This window comes from Sinohyriopsis cumingii, chromosome 17 (genome assembly GCF_028554795.1).
Source record: "Sinohyriopsis cumingii isolate HCF-2022 chromosome 17, ASM2855479v2, whole genome shotgun sequence".
Lineage (NCBI taxonomy): Eukaryota > Metazoa > Mollusca > Bivalvia > Unionida > Unionidae > Sinohyriopsis > Sinohyriopsis cumingii.
Genome location: NC_142977.1, coordinates 61,174,294 through 61,198,132, shown reverse-complemented (window position 1 = coordinate 61,198,132; position 23,839 = coordinate 61,174,294). Strand labels below are relative to the sequence as shown.

At 33.5% G+C, this 23,839-nt stretch overlaps 1 protein-coding gene and 1 pseudogene across 1 annotated transcript; both read right to left on the bottom strand.

The window, feature by feature from the left end:
* Positions 1 to 17,161: 17,161 nt before the first annotated feature.
* On the bottom strand, positions 17,162 to 22,785 carry LOC149779065 (uncharacterized). The gene is made up of 5 exons (XM_089938544.1): positions 22,571 to 22,785; positions 21,984 to 22,127; positions 20,822 to 20,940; positions 19,130 to 19,238; positions 17,162 to 17,547 (listed from the first exon to the last, which is right to left on the bottom strand). Exons 2-5 carry the CDS (start codon positions 22,114 to 22,116, stop codon positions 17,375 to 17,377), a joined length of 534 nt encoding a protein of 177 aa, XP_089794670.1. The 5' UTR covers positions 22,117 to 22,127; positions 22,571 to 22,785; the 3' UTR covers positions 17,162 to 17,374.
* LOC149779066 (small nucleolar RNA SNORD36) lies at positions 20,030 to 20,093 on the bottom strand (annotated as a pseudogene).
* Positions 22,786 to 23,839: the final 1,054 nt, after the last annotated feature.

Here is a 23,839-nt window from a genome sequence, read left to right as displayed (position 1 = left end):
AATCTAAATCAAAAAAAGGATAGAACTAATATAAGTGAAAGATTTAATCCAGAAATTATTGATAAAATAAAAAACTTAATGACATTGAATTAGCTAAATTAGATTATAATCTTATAATTACAGACAAAAATACTTATAAACCGGGTATGAAAATATAGATACAAAAAAATGGGAAAAATGGATATATTGAGCACATAATGGTATTAGCCAGGCTACAGATAATAATCCTGAATTTATAAAAAAATGTAATTAATATAGATGAAATCGAAAGAAATATGCGAGGATTTTCAGTGCAGAAACAAACTCAGATAGCATCAAAGTTTTTAAGAAAATTTGATGGTCAACCAGGTCCTTTTACTTAGGATGTCTAAACCTGAAATTATTGAAAGATTTAAAGACCCCAATAAATTATTTGATATAGCTGCATATGGATATGACGAAAAAGAAAAATATATAATGCCTCAATTTCTTCAAAAACGAATCCCAGGAAAATATTCTAGTGAGTTATATGGAGCTTTACGTGACTCGCATACAATTAATTGGAATGACCCAAATCGAATACAATTTCAAAAAGCAATAAAAGAATATAAAGAAAAGTGAGACGAACAAAGACGACAACAAAGGGAAGAAGAAAAAGAAGATGAAAATGTTCTTACTGAACTGTTTGGAAAGCCTGAACCAAAAACCGGAAGTGGATTAGTAATATATCCTGACAGTGTTCTTGCCGATGTTGACCGACTAGAAGTCCTGTTAGGAGGAAAACGCGCAGGAAATAATTCTCCAAAAATTATTAATGAAATATCTGATATTTGTCGGAGATTGTTTACAGGCGATGTTATTGATCGTAATATTTATCATTCTCTCATTAATGAAATCGCTGATGATTATCACAGCGACTGAAATCAATTTATTAATCAACATGTAATTCAAAAATGATTATGCACGATGCTCAACGTGGGCCTGTAATACTTACGATAGTAACTCACGATTGCCTAAGTACAAAATGATTTACGGAGATGGACTTGGTGATGTTGTTCAAGGTTTATTTATGAGAACAGCTTCAAAAGGAATACCGATTACAAAACAAATAAGAATGAAAGCTATTGACGCTATTCGCGATAGAGTTATCGGTGCTGTTGGTTATGTTGCTGGTAAACCATTTTCATCAATCAAAGAAGGATTTGCTCGATTAGTACGAAGGAAAGGACAGTCAGTAAAATTTCCCAGCACTGAAGTTATGCCTGCAAACATCATTAAAATGATAAATCAAGCTGCAAATCAAAACCTAGAAGAGTTGGCTGATAATGAAAATCTAGCAAAGTTGACTAATGAAATTATGCCGACAACTGCAAGTTTTATCTCAGGAAGTGATCTTCGTGTTAGACGAAGATAATTATAATAAAATGTTTACGCGTATATCCGATCCAGCGTTTGATTTAGACGCACCAATTCTCAAAGATGAATCTGTTCGCAATTATCAATAGTATTCCTATGACGCACGTATACTAAATTAGCGTGGTCGAATAAAGCTATAAGTTCACGATACAATCAGATATGTTTTGCCTGCTGAAGCATTTATTGAAGTAGAAGGAGAGTTGGTTTGTTAACAATGGTATTATGGCGTTGGTTGATAGCGCTACATACATAATTGACGGAAGAAATATGGAAACAATTTAAAAAGACGTCGATGTTGCTACAACGATAATACATTTAGCAAGATATTCAGATAATTATACAAGATCAGCTGGTCCGTCAATGATGTTTGCCAAGGATAACACTGATCAGCCTGAAAGTGACCATTATAATATAAGATGACAAAGAAACAAATATAGGCGCTGCTGATTCTGATATTGAAAATATGATTATTAACACCAAACAAAATTATAACCTAGGATTTACTACACGTAAATCAATGTTGAAATATCAGATAAAAACCTTTTGGTGGATTGCCAGCAAATAATTCACTGGTATTTGCACACAAAAAATATGTTGAAACCCCCGATAATCAAGTTGTCGGAATTCCCACAGGTAATTATCAAATGGAACAAATCAATGATGTATTCAAGCGCAGAAACGAATCTATAAAAAAGAATCACAAATATATATCACCTTTCATGAACAAACTTTATCATCTGCGATAGCAATAAACTCTCTAGATTATGTTGTAGATTTTTATCAATCATCGATCAGAAGTGTGTTAGGGTGGCCTGAAAGAGCACCAGAGTATAAAAGCCACCAGAACCTCAACGAGATGTTTTCTCTATTAATGAAATTGTTTTTATTAATCCTCCAGATTATCGAAAAAAAGAATCTCTATTATACCGTGATCTTCAGTATCTCTGTCCTACTTCTTTAGTCAGATATGATAAAAACGATGTGTATTTTGTTAATGAAAAAATATTCAAATCATTATCGAGTAAAATTAAAGATGAATATGCAATTATATCAGCAGCACTAGAATGGTTATTTACAAAATTATATTCTGGAGTATTCTAATGACAATCTAAAAAGAAACATCGTTGAAACAATACAATCAAATTACATCAAACCTTGAGTATTTTAATTAAGCAACCGTTGATATTATGAAGAAACATACAATAAATTTATCACAAGATAATAAAATAATATATATTAAGCAACTATTTCTCAATCATTATAAAATAGCTGAAGCAGAAGTAATAACATTTATAATATCATAATTTGAAACTGGCGAACTAAAAATACGGGTAAATGATACTATCAATGAAAATGTTCCACAAATCGTTGATGCATGGAGAAAAACAACCCCATCATCAAATATTCCCAAAATAATAATGATCCGTACGGTGGCCGAAGAAATATTTCGCCAGGAATTGTAAATATAGCATCAACATTCGCAATCAATCTTGTATGTGATGCAATTGATGGCAGCTATCAAATATATCTTCAAAATACCTAGTCAGGCTCAGCAATGATATATTTTGTATACATTTACACCTCAAGTACATCCTGGATATTTGATCGTACAAGAACCAATTAATCCTGTTTATCTACGTTGTCAAAATCCCCTTTATTATTTTCATCAATAAATTTGTCATTGTTATCTGACATAAACTTTTTCAACTGTCTCACATGCGTGTTAATAATCTTTTTCGTTTCGTATTCCTAAACTAATTCTGGTCTAATTTTCTCAATCATGCTTGAGAGAGATACGAATATTTTACTTTCTGTATATTCTACAGGGGCCAAAGATTGGAACAAACATTGTTGGATGAGCTTAATAAATCTGTACTCTGCTGGTAGTGTGTATCTATCTTCAAATTTACGTGCCTCTAATAATTCAAAATCACAAATAATTTTTCAGGATCAAGTTGAATTTTTTATTTTAAAATCCCAAACAGAAATACGTATTAACACGAGATATTTTGGAAATCCCCAGGTCATTCCAGAATGTTCTGCGTCGACTATAAAAGGTACAGAATCCCCCCCCCCCCCGCAGTCAGTCTGGAACTGTGGAGTGAGCAGAGGTAAGTGAAATATGTTCTTGAACTACGTTGTGTTAATTATCACGCAGATAGTTAATTTAGGGTATATTTGTATAATTAGATAACGATAATGTCGCGGAATGTTCATTTCTTACCAAATATCATCTATCTTAACTGATACTAATCACAATACAGATGTTTAATTATTGTATATAATTAATTAGTGAATAATGACACCAAATTTTTATAAAATAAATAGTAATATATTAGTTTCAACAGATAGATATCTTAGCTTGACAGAGCTAGAACCTTCAAAAATAATGAAAAGTTACCTTTTGTTTATAAATTTTCGAAAACACCGACTTAGTAATATTTTGTGCGACAGAATGTATTGAAGCAGAATAAATATCGAAATATTTAGCAGCTGCATATGTCAGTGGAAACATTATTTCTTCACCTGTCTTTATAATTACAGATTTAACAACTTTTGCGCTTTAATCATTACAGCCAGTTTTACCGAATTTACATTTTTGACTTTGTGTGATAGTTCGCAAATTAAACAAATCATTATTTTTCTTATCTGAAGCAATGAAATCGATCACCAGACCCTTCTCGGTTACTCCGTTGAAACACTCGTATATGAATTTATGATAGTAATACGTTATATTCCCAACACAATATTTGAGATACCCTTTATTATTGACATCACCGACTTTTTTTTAGTCGACAGCTCCTGATTACACCATCACGAAGTGCATCGTAATCCTTGATGATAGGATGTTTCACATATTCTTTTTGCTCCATATATAAATATCATTTGTTGAAGTCATTATTTTGAAAATCTAACTAGATCATAGGTGGGTAAACCTTCCAGTGCAAGTGCCGCATACACAAATTTGCACCTTGTCGCGGTCTTCGTAGTTCATTAAGTAAAATAATTAATATTTGAAAAGCAAAAACAAAAGGTTTCTATAAATCACATCAAAAATAATTTTCAGTTGTTAATATGTTATTAATACTTGAAAACTTAAACTTAAACTTCAAAAGAAGCATATTTATTTGATAAACAGAGTAACATAAACATAATCAGTGCGAATAATGACTTGTTCCTAGGCCGCATGAAAACCTTGCGGGCCGCATGAAAGCCCTTGGCGGGCCACATGCGGCCCGAGGGCCGTAGTTTGCCCACCCCTGATCTAGATAGTCATCTTCATTTCTTAAAACTTTATCATTATTATTAATATTATTTTTTATCATAATATCATTTGAGGTCTCTGTATTTCTTGCCTAGACATTGCACACACAACTGCGTATTTTCTTTACTTTAAAACCACACATCAAACACTGTTTAGATCCTAAACTCCCTCTTCGTATACTTTGTAAATGATATCCGCAGAATTCGTTTACGTAAGCTTTGTTACATGGTGTTGTAGAACCTATCATAAACCATCTGCATTTATACTTTGTTTGAATATATATATATATATATATATATATATATATATATATATATATATATACATATATATATATATATATATATATATATATATATATATATATATATATATATATATATATATATATATATATATATATATATATATATATATATATACATATATACATATATACATATATATATATAATGAGAGTGAAGTTTATTAAGGAAGTAGATGATACTTGGATTTTCAGTGACATACGTGATCCTGTCCTTCATAATGAAACAATCCCCGTGATATGTAAGAATTCCAAACCAGGAATGTTGACTGGCATTGACAAACCGTATTATAAAAGAGTATATCGTGTAACCGCGGTTATTTTTTTTAATTTATCAGCTGAATAAGAAACCCAGCTTTCATGATCTAAAACCGATGAAATTTTCAAAAGTAAATAGTATAGCCGAACAATTAACGGAACATTTTCAAAAGCGATACGTGAAAATAAACTTATAGATAAGTGAAAACATAAATGAATGGGCTAAATCAATCAAGGATAAAGGAGCCACAATAAACGGTGTTGCTGAACTAGGAAAGAAATTAAAATTCTCAATAAGAGTACAAACAATAACCAGAGAGATTTTATACGAATCAAAGCATAAATCGAAAGGAGCTTCGATCGAAATTATTGATCAATATGCACTAATGCAGTATCAATATTTCCACGAAATCGAATAGTTAAATTTTATACCGGTAACATATTTGGTTTAATTAATCAGGTCAGTAAAAGTGATCCTGTATCCGTGTGGTTGTTTCAAAGCTCTTAAGATGATAGTGATATGATAAGGCCTGAAAGTATCTGCATCGGCGAAAAAAACAGATTTGATCATTTTGTAAAACCTAGTGAGATTTATCGAACTGTCTTGCGTCAAAATATACCCATGACGATGTCATACATGAAAAGTCACTCGGTAATTGTTTCATGATTCTATCACTCACGGCTCATTTTGCTAGAGGTAAAAATTCGTGGAGGCCTACAAGGTTTGATTTTCTGAATGATATAAGATAAGATCGAGTTGTGTCGAATACGGACACGGTGGGTTACGGAATGCTAGATACGATTATAGAGATCTTATTTTGGTTGGTATGATTACATGTGATCCGGGACGTTTTCTTGGATGGGAGAGTGTTCTAAGTATTTTTTTTAGCGATTTGGACATCCCACACACGAGATGACCAGAGTGTCGATACACGGACCATTAACAGATTTTGATTTGACTGGATTCTCATGTATCGAGTCATTTAAGTTTGCTGAAAATCTTCATCTGATTTGTTATGTCTGGTTTGGCAAACATTTTTCAGAAAAAATGTGGGCACCAACAGTATTTTTACGATATATGCTCGATGTAAAAATATTGATATAGTTGATTGTAAGTGAAGCAATTATATCATATCGTCCGCAGAAAACAATTTGGTTACCATAACAAAGGAATACTCGGATGATGAAAATCCTGCTATAAATAATTTTGGGAATAAAATCGCAAATTATCTCTTCAGAAAAATACTCGGTAAATTTACCCAAGGAGGATAATATGATCATAAACGACAATCTGCAATATTGAGTATGGATGATGCTGAAATAGATTGTATAGTTGCTTATACAACTAATAGAAATGCGTTTATAACTCGAGAAATAGTTTTCATCTCAAATGGAACTAAATTTGGTACATTTGTGAGTTATATTGATGGTGAGTCACCGAAGTTTACTCATTTTAGCTCCTCAGTGCTTGCGTACGTCTCGATAAATCTATTATCGATGATAAACATATTTTCTGATACCGCGGTAGAGTCGCTACGGATTCGTTTTATACCAATAGATAAATACAGGTTTGCTAGAACAGCTACATATCGGCACTTATGCATCATGGGGTGAATGGATAATAAAGCAAGAAGATATACTTAATTATTCTAAATCCGCTGACCTTGAAATTAAGGATATTTATTACCAAAAAAAAAATCAAATATCAAAATTGTCAACTGCACCATATGAATATGATCCTGTAGTTAGACATAAAACAGTGTATCTTAATGGACCCAAAGGTTCTGGTAACACAACTCGTGTGATCGAATTATTTCGGAATTTCGATACATTTGTATTAACACCAACATACAGACTAGCAAGAGAAATGAAAGAAAGAAATATTAAATCATGCACTTATCATAACTTCTTTCGATGGAAGGGGGATAAATGGACTTCTGAACGAAAGGGAGAGAAATATATTCCAAGGTCTATTGGTTGGGATGAAATATGCACCGTTTCATTAGAAACGTTAAAAATATTTCTTGATTGGTTATTGACAAAAAGTACGGCTGTGATAATGTGTGGCTATCATGGTCAACCACCGCCTTTTGTTGGATTGTCTCCACACAATAGTTAAAAGATTTTGTAGATTATTATGAAGAAATAACTGATGATCACAGAACGCTTGATCCAGAACTAAGAGAGTTTGAGAAATTAATGAGACTACAATTGAATAAAATTTAATGTGAAATAATGCGTGAAATAATTTCAGAAACTCCTATTTAACAGTTTTTGGAATTTATGGAGACCAAATGATTTGATAGTGGCAAGTAGAAAGATAGTTCGTGATACAATTCAACAGCAATTAATTATGTTACATAAAGAAAACATTTCGAATCTACCCGTACCATTGTGTTATCGACCAGCAGATTCGCGACGACAGAATATCGACGTTGATATACCAGGATCATCAGAAAAACAAAACTTGTATTAAATGATACTATTTTAGTTCCTGTCAGTGTTGTTGAGAGCGCGTTAACTTAGGAAAAAACTCTGTGGACGCTAGGATGCACAATGGCCATTCAATCATCACAAGGATTAACCATCTCTGAAAATGTTCGGATCGTCGATGATCGTATCGAATGGTCAAACTTAGTTCATCTCGCAGTGTCTCGAATCAGAAGAATCTCTCAGCTGCGTAGAATTGTCATAGACTTCACAGAAAATAATAATCTAATTCCGGAAACCATTAGTAAGAAAAAATATTTAATTATAAACAATGTGACCAAAACAAATAAGCGCGACTTTGATCTCGATGCTGAATATATATTGACATTAAAACAATGACATAATAATCATTGTGCGAGCTGTAACACAGTAATGTTGTGGCCGTATTCAAAAAATAATCCAAGACAATTTACCGTATACAGAATTAATAGCAGTCTTGGTTATACACGCCAAAATGTAATGCTGACCTGTCTTGAATGTAATCGTCTTCGAGGTGCTAGTTTACAAAAGTGAATGTGTGGGTAATTATGTGTCTTCAGGAATTAATTGTAATTATTCACGTACAAATCCACGTTAAGGAGCAGTTGAATATAACCTGTCTATTGAAGGTCTACCCGTGGATCTTACCACGGTAGATATTGTATGTGTCGTAATACTCCAAATAAGATCATTCGCTCTTTTTTAGCACCTTCAAGTTCACCGCGTTCATATAAATATCTTACAGTAACCTTACCTAATACTGGTTGTTTTGAAAATTCATGTCGTTGTATTTTTGTAATTTTTTATGTTTTTGATTTTTGTTGTTGTTGTAATTGCATTAATAGGTTTCATGGCAGTTGTTCGAGTAATTTCATTATTTAATGCAGCTATCACACTTGGAAATCTTGCAATCCATTCGCGATATCTCTTTCTTAATCATTTCCTTCTCAGATTGATACCCAAATAACCGCTCAGCAAGTGTCCGATTAAATCATTCAACAATTGTATTGCGGTATGTACTCGCCTGTTTTTGACATTATGTTTTTTCATAAGAGATGACAGTGCACCAAAAAATTCCTTACCAGGATCAACATGTAGCAAATGTGGCCATCACAAGGGTCCTCGCTGATAAATTCGTTCAAAAGCAGGTACAATTTCAGTTGCTGTTTTAGTTGATAACGTCTCTGCCTCTTTATATTTACTTGCAACGTCAAAGACTGTCAACGCTTATTTATACGTACGTGATTGACGTCTGCCAACTTTAATAGTATCGTTAGGTAAAAAATATGTCTGCTGGATGAACTTCATTAGGAGTGCTGACATCAAAATGTGCATGCTGAATTTGTTCAGGTAGTGGTAGCTAATTTGCCATATTGCCTGTCATGCTAACCAATTTGCAGCAACATAACGAGTAACATTTCTGCATAAGCTAGTTTATTAATCACTGCTCAACCAATACAATATCCTCTTGGGCTATAATAAATCGATTCCATTATTTTAATAATCGGTTGATTAATTACAGGCTCCTAATACTAGTTTACCTTTCATCGCAGGTCTTATCAACCAAGTAGCTAATGATTCTCTAAAATATTTTTTTAATGGAATTTAATGAGTGGATCAGCTTCACATCTGCAATATGTCGTTATTGTAAATCTGGATTTTTATTAGCCACATCATGAACGTGGCATGCTTGATCAATAGCATTTATTGGATACTCTCCACGTCTTAGTTGATCTCGCTTGTCAAGTCGGATATCAAGTTGAGTTCTAGGATCACAATAATTATATCCTGGAAGATGTTTATCTCCTGGGTATTTAGCTCATTGAGTTCCTGGTAATTTCCCTAATGAACCAGCGATATCACCACCGATTTTATTACTAGAAATAAATGTGTATTTGTTGTACTACATTTTTTGTTATTACTGTTGTTAATCCACTTGTGGAGGCGGATGCTCTACATCGAACACAATATAGATCCATAGTATTTATTATATTTTGTTTAACATGGATGTCATTGGTTTCTCAGAGACATGAAAGCAAGAGACAGTCAAACATATTTCAGCATTACTAAATTGTATCAGAATAACAATAATATGTCCATCTGGGTGTGGTAAAACGCAATTATTTCTTAATTTGATAATGAGATGGCTCAAGTCGGATAATTTGTATTTAGTAGCTCCGTTACCTGATGATCAGAGGAGTTATGATGTACTTAAAGATTTTAATGAAAACGCTAAATTGCTGGAAGAAGATGGTAATGATATTATTAATTTTATAATCGATATTGATGAAGCCCCATCGATAGATGACCACGATGGATTTATTAATAATCTCATAGTATACGATGATGTAATGCGCGACAAACAATCAAATCCAGCTTGAATATTTTCTCGAGGCAGAGGTACAAATACTGAAGCGATATATACAAATACCTAAAGTGATCAGAGATAACTGCCATATGTTAGTTTTCTTTAATGGAGTCGATACACATATGCTGCGAAATATTCATCAGACTTGGTGTAGTGGAGATGTGGATATGATTAGGTTCAAAAGCATCTTTTCAAAAGCACATCTGCACCACACGGATTTATGACAATCATCGATCACGATATCGTATAGGTCTTGATAAATTATTTGGTTGAGAGGGTGATTTAATTACTCATATATTTATAGCAGCAGAGGAGGTGCTACCTCAATGAAAAGGCAGGCGGGTAGACGAACGCACATAAAGATTTAGAACAACACGAACGACAACGATAAAGAAGCAAACAAACTAACACAATTCGAAAAACGGGCGGTAAGTTAGAGGCTTCGGTTTCACGTTAGTGGCCTTATTTTTGTTTTTTTTTCATATGAAGCTTAATTTTTCTAAATTGATCTTCCAGCAGAAAAGTCTGTTTGCTCTTGCATTATATTGAGTGGGCTTTTTACCTTTCTAAAGACTGTATTTCTGTTCCAGTTTTGATCCCAGTGACAATGTAGGTTGATTATTATCTTTATTTCGGACGATTTCACTAATGAATGAGACAAATAAATATTTATAAATTGATTTTGAATCCAATCGGCTAGGTTTATTAACACTTGATTTTACATCTTTGATCCAATATTGTTAAAGTGATTATATTCTCAAAATCTGAGATAAATTTGATAAAAAGGAAGAACCGTATATATATATATATATATATATATATATATATATATATATATATATATATATATATATATATATATATATATATATATATATTATTAGATCTTGTTACAAATCTGAAGTCCTTTTTAGACCGCACAGGTGGACTAATGGTTTGAGTGTCCTCCTCGGATGCAGGAGGTCTCGGGATCGAACCCAGTCTAATCATACCAAAGACTTATAAAAATGGTACTAACAGCTGTCTCGCTAGGCACTCAGCATTAAGAGCTTAGTGTTAGAACTGGTCCGCCTGGTATCATGGTAAAGTGACTGGGTGATACCTGATGCTACATGTCTGTGACATGATGCCCCAGTAGTAGACATCTCTATAAACTGCCACACTGCAGACATCGTAGCGATATGACTGAACTTTTGATAGCTATGTTAAAAATAGACACACAACGTAGTCTTTTCTGTTCTGAGGTCTGGATTATATGACTACCATAACAAAGCAAGAGTAAGGTCACCATACTGAAGTCACTTCTCCCTCTGAAAAGCACGTGGTCTGAGTTGATAGACAATTTCCTATATATTCTGTATTTCAACTCTGAATGTCTGAAAACATGCATGTATGCCTGTAAATGCGTGACTAGAAAAATAATAAAGAAAGGAATTGTTCAGTGTGTCATGCTTGATGATTTAATCGTGTATTATGTCCATGTGATTGATTTGTGACACTCAGAATATTGAGGACATTTTTATACGGCTTGTTAAAAGAAATTACTTAATGCAGGAGAAGTAGATGGATATAGTAGATATATTGGATAAATCCAGTAAGGACAATATTACAGTATAGCTAAATGTATGCATCGCATAGTGGTATTGATGACAAAAATGGTAATATTTATTTATTTTATTCTAAAGCTGTAAACATCTGCATTATAAGCATACAGTGAAAAAAATAATATAGACATGGACACTCCCAAAACATGTAAAAATAACATTGAGAATGATGACAATTATTTTTCATCATGGCAATTGTCTCTTGTTCACTTGCATAAGTGATAATTTTACTAGCACATTTACACAATGAGCAATGCATAAATCCCTTACTATTCTGAATATACCAAACCTTTTTCGTCATTCATCCCAAATTAAGACGTGGGGGGGGAATAACTTCCTTAATTGGATCGAAGAATCAGCAAACTTGTCCTTTTCATGTCCGTACATCTCTGCTCTACCTCAACCTCACAGTTGATGTCAGAATTATTTGAAAATGAAAACAGATTTATGTGGTACAGGGTGGCATAGAACAGAAATCCTAAATATTATGAAAATAAAGCTTATTACTTTGTCATCAAAGGGAGTCTAAAGCGCTCACCGTTACTGTTCACTGCCGTCTCACCTCTGTCATCATGTGTTTGAGTCTTGGGCTCTGCCAATGTGGGTACTGAGAAGCGTTAAACCCTACACCAACATTTTCAGCAAAGAGACTATATTGGACAGCATATATTTTGTTGCATATAGTAAACATTTTAGCTAACCTCGCTTTTAAATTAAGCAAGTTTGTGATATAGTCATGTATCCATCATGTTTTCTAACGAGCTTTGTCGGCTTCAATTGCAAACGTTAAGTGACTTAACAAAAATAGAACTTGCCTAAGTTGACAGAAAATGTGGCATGAAAGGTTTCAGCTGTGTACAAATGATGTACATCTAATCTAAAAAAGTCGCCGATACTAAAAACGCAGTAAAAGAATTGAAATGAGTTTTTCGCGAAATGTGTACAACAGAACGTCAACAGATTTGACAGAAAGCATGCTGCCCTAATGCCTTTAAAAATTAGCTGATTATGCACCAAATATGGCAGCTGTGTCTGAAAATAGAACCACGTAGAAATAACTTCTCAAAAGGTACTCATCATAATTTGACTTGATCTGCATGAGTTCTTCTTGGCATGGAGACCTTTAAGGTATACCATTCAGATGGTGGCTATCCGCAATGAAATCTAGTAAAAAGTACTAGGCACAAGAAACCTGTACCCATTTTTTTTAAAAGGAAGAAAACATTACCATAATTTAACCAAATTTGTCAGAAAACATCCTCTAATTTAAGTTCACTGTTTCTAAAAATATTTTAATGTTTGTAAAAATGATGCCAATCTGCCACTGAATATCGATTGTGGTACAAAATTTATGAAGAGAAAAAAATTACACGACCTCTCATAATCGCTAAACGTAACTAAGCCAAATTTGCCCAAAACATCCTGAAACGATGAGGCGATCTCTGAGACCTTCAGACTTGATAACTTGTGTGAAGATGAGAATCTTTCAACTTGCCTACGTCTGTATCAAAAGGTCATCTAAATTACAAAAAGGAGAATTGTATTGTATTCAACGAAATAGCCATCCAGACCATTCATAAACCTGTAAAAGGCTTGAATACAGATGTCACTGCCAATCACGTTTTCGTATGTATTCTTTAATGACTGGCTCACAAAGTGTTTCCCATGAAATGGCTGGCAGCTTTGTATAAAAAAGTAGACAAAAATTACTTGTATTTTCGAACGCTCTTTTGGCCTAAGTGAATAGAGCAGCCTCCTCGGGTGAGGGAGTTCACCAGTTCAAACCCCAGTTGAGTCATGTCAAAGAATAATAAAAATCGTACTATCAGCTGCCTTTCTAGACGCTCGGCATTGAGTGTAGTGTTAGGACTGGTCGACCTGGTGTCAGGACAATATGACTGGATGGGACATGATTCTAGATGTATGTGGTACGATGCCCAAGTGATAGACATCACTATGAACTACCACACTGCAGGCATAGTAGCAATATGACTGAAAAATTGTTAAAGCTACATTAAGATTCCAAATCACAAACACACACGCTTGCATTTTCTGTTAGACATTTGAATATACACATATCAAATATATCACTCACAAATATTTTTTTTGTGTAACGATCAATTTGTTATGTGTACCTAGATAGGGTGTTTGTGACCTTTTATGTGTATAGATTGTACGGGTCATTTAGTAGACAGCATATTAAATAACTAATTTTGTCCTTTGTGGGTTTGAGTTTTATGATACGGTCATATTATTTGATTACCATAATATTGTGAATTTTGACCTTGGAAGCTGTAGAAGTAATCTTGCTGATACATTTGATGGGATTTGAGTTCTGGTCATTGGTCCCCACCCAAGGAAATTCTGTCTGACCTGATTTATGATTGGCTATTTGTTAAAGGACCAAACCTTTAAGTAAAAAAGGTTATTTGTTAAATTGTTACAAAATTTGTTGGTTATCACACTTTTCTTTCACTTAGTTTAAGACTATAGAATCGTATCAATACGTCTGGATTAGTATTTCTTTAAAATATTTCAGAGATGTTACAGTTACTTTCTAAATTTAAATTCGAGAACCTTAGCTTGTATCCAACCCAGGAGGGGTTAAAACCTTTAGAAACAAATAGATGGAATTAGAGTTAAGAAAGTTTCAGATTTAGATTAAACAAATGTCTAAATGCAGAGAGAGAGAGAGAGAGAGAGAGAGAGAGAAGCAGATACGAGTTTAAAAGAAATGCAAAAAAAAAATGTCAAAATTGACAAAAGATATTTCAATGGCACTGTCAAACAACGAAGTGTCCAATGATGAATATGATTGAATATAGACATCTATCATAAGTTAAATACGGACATCCACGACGGCATGGTGACGATTAATCATGGGAATCGGTTTAATGTGGCAGATAAACAATAACGTGTTTTGGAGGTTGTCATGCAACAACTACGGTTTGTTTAAACAAATTCTGTGAGGTGTCTCGAGATATAGTGGATGGTGTAATTAAATAAAATTGTCGATCGGAGACGTTTCGGAGATCGAGACGAGAATTCAATTTGCAATTGCGCCACAGTTAATGGTGGCCGACCATAACCTGCTTTTCTCTAGTAGTGTCATAATCTTCTCAAACAGCCAGATTGTATACCAGTCAGATTTATCAGCCAGTTAACATTTTATCTGAAGGAATTGCCTTCTAAATAGCCCAGTGCTGGCACGGAAATTATAACCCAACTGGTCAAAGGCTGCAACTACTTTGTGGGAACGTCAATGTGTGAAATACTTGCCGCGAGTGACAGAAACAACAGTGGGCATGAAAGGGAAATATGGACCTAAACAAGTTGAGAGAGAGAGAGAGAGATTCGGATTTTGATTCGGGCTTTTTAAACTTATTTTTAACAATGTGTTCAGTCATATCGCTAGGATGTCTGCAATGTGACAGTTTATAGCGATGTCTAGCTCTAAGGCATCATACAGCAAACGTGTATCATGATGTCCCACCCAGTCACATTATCCTGACACCAGACCGACCAGTCCTAGCACTAACCTCCTAATGCTGACTTGGCCGGGAATCGAACCCACGACCTCCCGCTTCCGAGGCGGACGCTCTTACCACTAGGCCACCCGAGCGGTGGTTGAGAGAGAGAGAGAGAGAGAGAGAGAGAGAGGGTATGGATGTATCACTTTGAAATAGAAATCTACCAACATAATGCAAATGTCATCTGCTCAAAGGAAATTTTAATAACTGCATGAAATTTAGTTTTTTTATGCAGGGAAAGAGACGTTGTATAATGTAGCATCTACTGAATTATTTACGGACACTGTTTGACCATTTGAAGTATCACAACATTAAATTAGAACTGAACTATTGTAGACTGTTAATCTAGTCTCCTTGTTTTATCTTGCAATGAGGTAGAAAAGTTACTTATAAAGCGTTATTCTTCATTTTTCCTATCACAGAGCGTAAACCGTTACAATAAATAACTAGGTATAGTTGATGTAACGTTATTTTAACCCCTTCATTGAGTCTAGGCCTGTTACTGAGCACCCTATGTATTACGTACCAACTGCCTTCATTGTATTCACGTTGTCAATGATGTTCTATCAGGTAGTCTAGTTGCAATTATTCTGGTCATCCATGCCTGATATAATCTCACATCAAAGACGAAGAACTGACCTTACAGAGAAAATGCCCCGATAAAATATTAAAAGAGTATGTCTGCTAAGAAGCTTCACCGTTTTTATTGCATACATTTATTTACTGTCGTGTACGAGAAACTTTCAAATTGCACGCGGTAAAGAAAAGTGAACTTTCAAACCAAAGCCACAAAGTAAGATTTCAGATCCATCATCTTCTGGTGGCCTCAATCCGCACTATCTAATTAGCCATCAACTAAGGTACTTATATGTCATTCTATCTACATATCTCTCTATTTACCGTTTTGTAATAAAGCTCTTTGTTTTCTTTTGGGGGGATGGGGGTGAAAGGCTATGTTTTATGGTGGGCTAAATGTGTAATATAAGACCAAGGTCTGCGAACGTGAAATAATGAAAACGGAACAAGAAAAAATAAGAGATAATTACAACTGAAGAGGAGCATTCGAGGAAGAGAATGCAGTCTGAATCCTAATCTAAACGATAACTGTTTTTCAACCAAATCATCCAGTTGGGTGTTTATCTACATTTGATTTATCACGTATATCATGATAATACCACTTTCCTGAGTGTTCCTTGTCAACAAGTTTTACCGTATTTTTACTTCGTGGCTTGTTAGAACAATGAGATACCAAATAAATATGATGAATTGTTTGTTTTGTGAAGAAAATAGAAAATGCAATGGTTTTTGTCTTAATTCTTAGATTTTTTCTTAATAAGGTAATTTGGAGATAATGTGCCGTGTTTATCAGAGTGTGCAATTAGGAAGCCTGTGAAATACGACTGTTGGAGCAAACAGGTAAGACCCATATATATATATATATATATATATATATATATATATATATATATATATATATATATATATATATATATATATATATATATTGTAAATCCTTCCTCTCATGCGAGTAAAAAAGACAGCCAATGAGACTGATTATTTTAAATCCGAATTTATATAAAGGTTTGTGTTTCAATAAATCAATAAAAGTAGAAGAAAAAACGTATTGTTCAAATGAACAGAATATGTTTCGTCGCTGAAGAAATGGAAGAAGGCACCTACATTTTTAATATCAAAGCGAAATAGCAAGTAGAGACATTTCCCAGAGAGAAGATTCACATTTTATTATTGGTTTATTTTTTTATTACGAATCCGGTGGTACATAATTAAACATGACACAAAGCGTCTAATTGTTGGTCAAAAGCACAAAGGAAATGCTTATATAGAACATGCGCTGGATGATACTTTATAATCATTCGCGTTTCGTAAACAGGATATATATATATATATATATATATATATATATATATATATATATATATATATATATATATATATATATTAAGGCAAACGATATATCTAGCAGATTCGGGGCTATATGCAGAATAATTAGCTTGAAGTGTCAATTCAAAACGGTAGTGATATCAACACAACATGGCTTAGTGTCTACTTGTTTAATATCTAAATTGGTTTGATCTGGTCTGTTTATTTTCATTAATTAGATCGCGGTGACCGAAAGAAAGATAGAAATGTATACATTTTAATAGAATCACTAGCAATCGATCAAAGTACCAGACGGAGTGAATGTTTTTCACTGTCTTTACATTTAAAGTGTCGTTGGCCAGTTAGATAATCATTCATGGATTCCATTTCATCAGTTGTCTTTTGGGACCAGGGAACCCTCTGTACGAAATCACAGCTATGGACGGTCATGTGAGTTCTGTTCAAAACAATTCCTAAATTATAAAATAAAGCTATATTAATTACTATAGACTGTATCCATCCATTGATCTATATGTATCTGTCAGTGTGTTTTTCTGACTGTCAGTCAAGCTTGTTATTTATTTCTTTGTTACCGTTCATTAAGACTTACGTACACACTTTTCTATGTTCCTTGTAAGAATAATATTGGCTGTATGTGTGCATTGCATTATTCCTGATTTTAAGGCAACGTTGATATGCAGATACTGTTTTCGATGTTCCCATGCTTTTTCTACAAGAATTTCATAAAGTATACTGTTAGTGAAAACTACTCATTGTAAGAATTCTCTCTCTCTCTCTCACACACACACACACACACACACACGCACGCACACACTCAAGACAGCGCGTTACTATGCAGTTATATAAGATCTTACCAACGCTTCGAGATAATCAGCGTTCAAGTGACGGACAGAAAATAAAATATATTAATGTCATACAGGATAGGGAATCTTTAATTCGTACTTTATAGACATTCAAAGCCTGGTCCACCGGTAACGGTACCCATTGCCTTGCCTGCACGCGCCATCTCCTTAAGCTATATTGGTATAGAGATATTCGTGTGTTCAGACACAACTAAAGTAACTTCTTGCTGCTCAATGATCCATAATCGATTGTTGTTTAAAGCCGGTATATCTCACACAAGAATTCAGAGAGTATGTAATTTTGTTGTAACAAGTTTACTACTAGAACCAAAGACTGAATTCAAGAAAATGTACACACATGTACGTGTTATGTATATAGTCATGCATATTTTATTTATATTTGTTCAAGACTGAATGTAGAGCTTTAGCCTATCTGAATATTTTCATGGCTGTGTTGTGTCTTCCTGATTGTTTCAATCAGGTTTGCTTTGAAGGCCTGACCTTGTCTTCGACATATTGTCTTTTCCATTAAAAATTAGCAGTTTTATACATGAAAATATTATTGTGTAATGTATGTTTATAAAGGACAATAGGTAAACAGTTATTTATTCCTGATTAACATCTTGTCTTTGGAATGATTTACTGTTGTGATCATATATAATTTGAGGGGAATTATTTATTCAAATTTTTCATTGGAATTACAAAGTACTCTTTAAATATTTGGACTATATCAACCTTTGGGATTATTAAGGAATCATTCAAAGACATCACTGAATATATCATTGTGCTACATCTCGAAATGCAATATTATTGGAAGTCATTCGGAACAATCTATTCTACTGGACTTGTATTAGATGAATTGTAATTATTTCGAATTTGATGCACAGTACTGTAAGTTTCTCTTAAATTTTGTAACATTAATAACTAATGCTTTTTGAATTTGACTTAACTTAATGGCAGTTTCCTCCTTTCGTTTACACAGTGTAAGACCATAAAGTCTTAACAAGATGAGTGTTTGTGTTATTGTGTCTGGGTGTGTATAATTAGGACCAATATTTCTTTCGAGTTTGCGGTCGTTACGAGATTTCTGAGGTAGCAGACAAGAAAATTCAATACACGAGGATTACTCAGATCCTGTAGTAATACGGTAGAGCAAGCTAGACTTTTTGCTTTTTGAAGTTAAATTTCTTACCAGAAAGAAAATACTCAGTCTTCATTTCAAATTTAACGCCACAATCCTCTGCTTTCAGCGGAGTCATCAGTATGAAGTTATCGTTGTCATGAAATCCAGGAAATCCGTTCTGATAATAGAGAGGCGAACTGTCTATTGAAAGAAGCATTTAACAAAATATTTCCAGTGAGTCTAACAAAATAAAGAGTGCGAAGTTCAATCCAATGACATATTTTAATCGGTAAATCTTTCTTGAAGGCAAATAAGTTTTTAGTATTTCCAAACTGGGATTTATAAAAAAATTATATTATAGATACCCATGAAAAAACTGAATTAAGTAAATATGTGTCGGTATTTGAACACATGGTCTATGATTTAACTAATGTTGAAAGCTTATTAGTAGGCATTTAGTAAGCATATTGTTTTATTTTACAGTATAGAGCTGATTCTTCTCATGTGTGATATCTATGTATGTTCATGGCAATTGATTATAAATACGTGTTTTACGTATTCTATATTCTAATTAATGACCTTATGTTAGACAGCTACACATTGCACATATGGAATTTACTAATGGTTGACTTTGACATGATGACGAAAGAAAAGATAAAAGACATATTTAGTTAGGATAACGAGAGGAAAGAAAAAATACATATTAGGTTGCTATAAATGTCTCTGTACACGCCGCATGAATATCAGAATATGTTCTCTTACTGCGAATCATAAAGACGTCCAATTACAAAATAAGGTTGCAAATTAAAGAGGCTTAAATAGATGACAAACTTCAGCACATATGAAAGTCTCCTGTTTTGTTCTTGTTCTATCGGTGACTTCATTGAAAATATACCGGCATGTGTACATGATAGATAAGATAGTATAAGAACTGAAGACAAGGGATGATTGAGGAACAGACCAACACAATTTTATCAGAGTTAAAAGGCTCAAAACAACAAAGATTGTTCAAGAAGCAATGAAATAATTTAAAAAGATATTTCGCTTTTCTTGAAATATGTAAGTTCTGAATATTAAGTGTCTGCTGCCAAAAGACATACCTGCTTCACTGAGAGAAATGCCCGGATTTTTGTAGAATAAATCAATACTTAATTACGATGAATCAGTGCAAGTCTTTTACCATATCAACCCCTTGGGTATATTTGATTTATGCTGCAATAATGTATTCAACCACTACATCAATCTACTTTGAAACAAACTGTGCAAAACAATATCACATTCTGCACAGAAAATGATATTTTCATATTACACTGGAAGAGTATAATTGATTTGTTTCTCGATATGCAAATAGTAAACGAAAAGGATAAAATTTTACGAAAGTGGAAGATATATGGTAGACAAAGTCACCAAAACTCAGATGAACTTTATCAACATATTTGCAGAATGTTTGATTCAATGAAATCTGCAGACTATTATCAGACCAATAGTAGCAATGGTAAAACTCCGATACAGGAAACTAAATTAACACTTTTAATAAGTACTTGCATCAAAGGTCCTTTCATTTTTCATTTTAAATGTTCGTAGGTGGTTGCACAACATCATGGAAAGTGTTCCGAGCTTGCTAAAATAACTAATTGATATTTCTTCCGCCATACGCTGTCTCCGATTACGAAAATTATTGTTAGAAATTGCGCTCAGAAAATACAGCGTAAATGTTGGGATTCTTTCGAAAGTTTATCATATGTTGATTTATCTACTTACATTGTAAACGGTATTCAAATACATATTGTATGTATTGAAGTATGCATCTTCCTCTTTAGAAACGGTGAATCCTGCTGCATCTGCATACAGTCCCGCACTCAATGGAGTTCCCATGATCACTGCAGTACAGAAACAAATGTTTTTAATATATTAACGAAGCTCAACAGTAAGGGTCCAACAAATGTGTTCAGCCGCGTATGTATATGAGAATGAATATTCCATTTCCTGCTCAGTGCATGTTTATTTCCCATAACATTGTTGTTCAAAGTAATAAAGTTAGTTTCACGTTTTTGTTAGACTTTTCATTTTAGAAAGTAAAAATGATACTTTTTAATGACAACTGTCATCAACTTGTGATGTAGAGCGTATTTTATGCTGTTTTTAACGCTTAAAGGAGCATAACGATTAAAGTGTTATTAATTTATTATATCTTAGAGAATTTAACAAAGTAAATAATTATAATAAATATAATTTGTAGATATGAGATCTAATATTTGACTTCAAATTATTGGATGGTTAATTGGGGGAATAATTCCAAGTGACTACTCCAAAGTGATGAAACTTTGTGTTGTTTACTAGAACACGTCCTACCATCGTATCTAAATTACCATTGAAAACTCCATTTTGTCACATTGGCCATAGTAATTATAAAGTCAAACAACTTGAGTGTCATTGTTTCTTTTGCCCCCTCTCGTGCAAACCTCTGTCGAGAATGTAAAATATGAAGGGGAAAAGAATTAGGAGATCCAGCAAGAGCCTTAAATCATTCTTACTTCGGGCCAACTGTTGCACCAATGTGATTAAATGCTAGAAATCAAGATTCCCAACAAATCAATTTAGAAAGTGCATTAAAAAGTTATTAATACAAGAAGCGGTATATGAGCAATAATTGGGCAATACAAAACTTCTGTAATTGTTGTACACATAGTGGTATATGTATGACTATTAAGTGCCATACGAATAACAGAATCTTTAGAAGTGATGGTGGTATTAGAAGCAACAGCAGTTGTAAAAAAGTATTAAAGGTTGTATTTTTATATTTTATTCTTTACCACTAACATCACCTCATCCACCATCATACTCATTAAAATTATTCACATTCGCCTTGCTCTTCCTTTTTGTTTGAATGCACGAATATTAATAATTTACTAATAATACCAACATGTTTGGCGTGTGCAAATGGCAGCCTTCATTGAGAGCGGATCACCGCATTCGCATTCATAAGTTGCAGAAATTACATGGATAGCCACCACCAGTACCAACAGAGATTGCATGAACATTACTGGTCTCTCCATGACACATCAACCTGAAGAAAACAAAAGATCTGATCATGTCTTAATATAGTGACAATTACAGTTTGCTAAAGCCGTGCATCACGCGCACATACATACATATCTTTATATGAACACGTGTAACATGGCTATAATCCTTCGTATTATCCCGTAGGTCACAACCCAAGTAACTGAAACTAAAATTAGAAAAACACAAAGCTGAAATATTGCTAATAAAATCCACTAAAATATGTGGTGAGGAAAAAAAACAACACTGTTTGCAGTGTTGGAATAAATTAGTTGTCTATTTACTTTTCCGCCTCCCCATTGAAATTAAAGTACATGTAGCTTATACGATTTTAAATAGTGAGCCTCGTGTGATAATTATCGAATGTGCTGACTCATAAAAAACATTGATTACTTAGCCATTTGACAGAAATACAAAGTGAATTATTTCAAAAATAAAAACCCAGTTTACCGTCGGTCGCACACAGAACTTTTCGAATATCTGTTAAGTTTATGATAAGATCAGCGAGGCTTCTTGATGTTGATATCTGCCGAAGAAACTATTCTGTTGGCTTATATAGTCCACACCACTTGAAAATGAACTGTATGCTAAAGGTAAAATAATAGAATTTCTATGTGATCTTTTGTTAATTATGGCATAATGTTTATATAAATACTCTAGTTGGATTGAAGTCTGCCACAACTAAGTGTTGAATAACTGGTTAAGCAAGATATTATTTAAAGTTTTAACAGCTGTTTATATTCTAATTATCCAAGGTGGAGAAAAAGCACGAGACAACCATCTGTTGCAAAGTTATACAACTATTGGAATATGCTGGATTCAAAATACCGCGGGATATAGAATATATCGAGATGTATACAGGTCTTATCGCTATGTTCTTTTATCTCGTATATATTAGACGCGGATTTCGAGGGCCACATCAGCAAAGACAACTTATTAATTTAATCAGCTATTTAAACAATTTCAGTCAATCTACAATAATTAAAGTAAGTTTTTCGTTGGGACTATCAAAAATTACATACATACATACATACATACATACATACATACATACATACATACATACATACATACATACATACGTACGTACGTACGTACGTACATACATACTCATTTTGTATTGATCGTTTGTCGCGTCTTATTTGTGTCAACTATATGAATGAAGATTTAAAGTACGCTCCACGTTTGATACCTTAGATTGTAAACCGATTGAGTTTTCAGTTGATATCGTTTACCAAAAAATATTTATATAAGTATCAAGAAATAAATAAAAACATTTTGAACATTATTTTTTGGAAAAGGATCTTTTACAAAAAGTGCTTTTGGTTTGCTTACTAAGTTTATAAGACAGTTCGGGTCGGAAATTAAAACATTTGCAGCTAAAATCCATATGGAAAAATCATTAAGAAGGCATTAGCTTCAGAGTAAGGTATGCGATTCCAAACTCAAATGTGAAAAGAGGCAAATGACAATGGAAAGAGATCAGGAAGAAAAGGAAATGCAATTTAAATGAAAAGAATTAGAACTGGCAAGAGGAAAGAAGCTCGAAATTTATGCAGAAGTTTAGAATGTATAGGTTACTGCATTTGTATGGGAAAATATGAACGAGTTTTCAGATGGAATACTGCACGAACTTGTGAGTGCAGTATATCCTTCCGACAAAACGAGTTCATATTTTCCCATACAAATGCAGTAACCTTTTATTATATGCTCATTTTT

Bases quoted from the DNA above. Each gene is read 5' to 3' on its own strand.
- LOC149779065 (XM_089938544.1), bottom strand. From the start codon at position 22,116: ATGGAGAGACCAGTAATGTTCATGCAATCTCTGTTGGTACTGGTGGTG. The intron at 20,941-21,983 runs GTTGGTATTATT...TCTGTACTGCAG, and splicing joins CATTTGCACACGCCAAACAT to TGATCATGGGAACTCCATTG. The intron at 19,239-20,821 runs GTAAGTAGATAA...CTCTATTATCAG, and splicing joins ATTTGAATACCGTTTACAAT to AACGGATTTCCTGGATTTCA.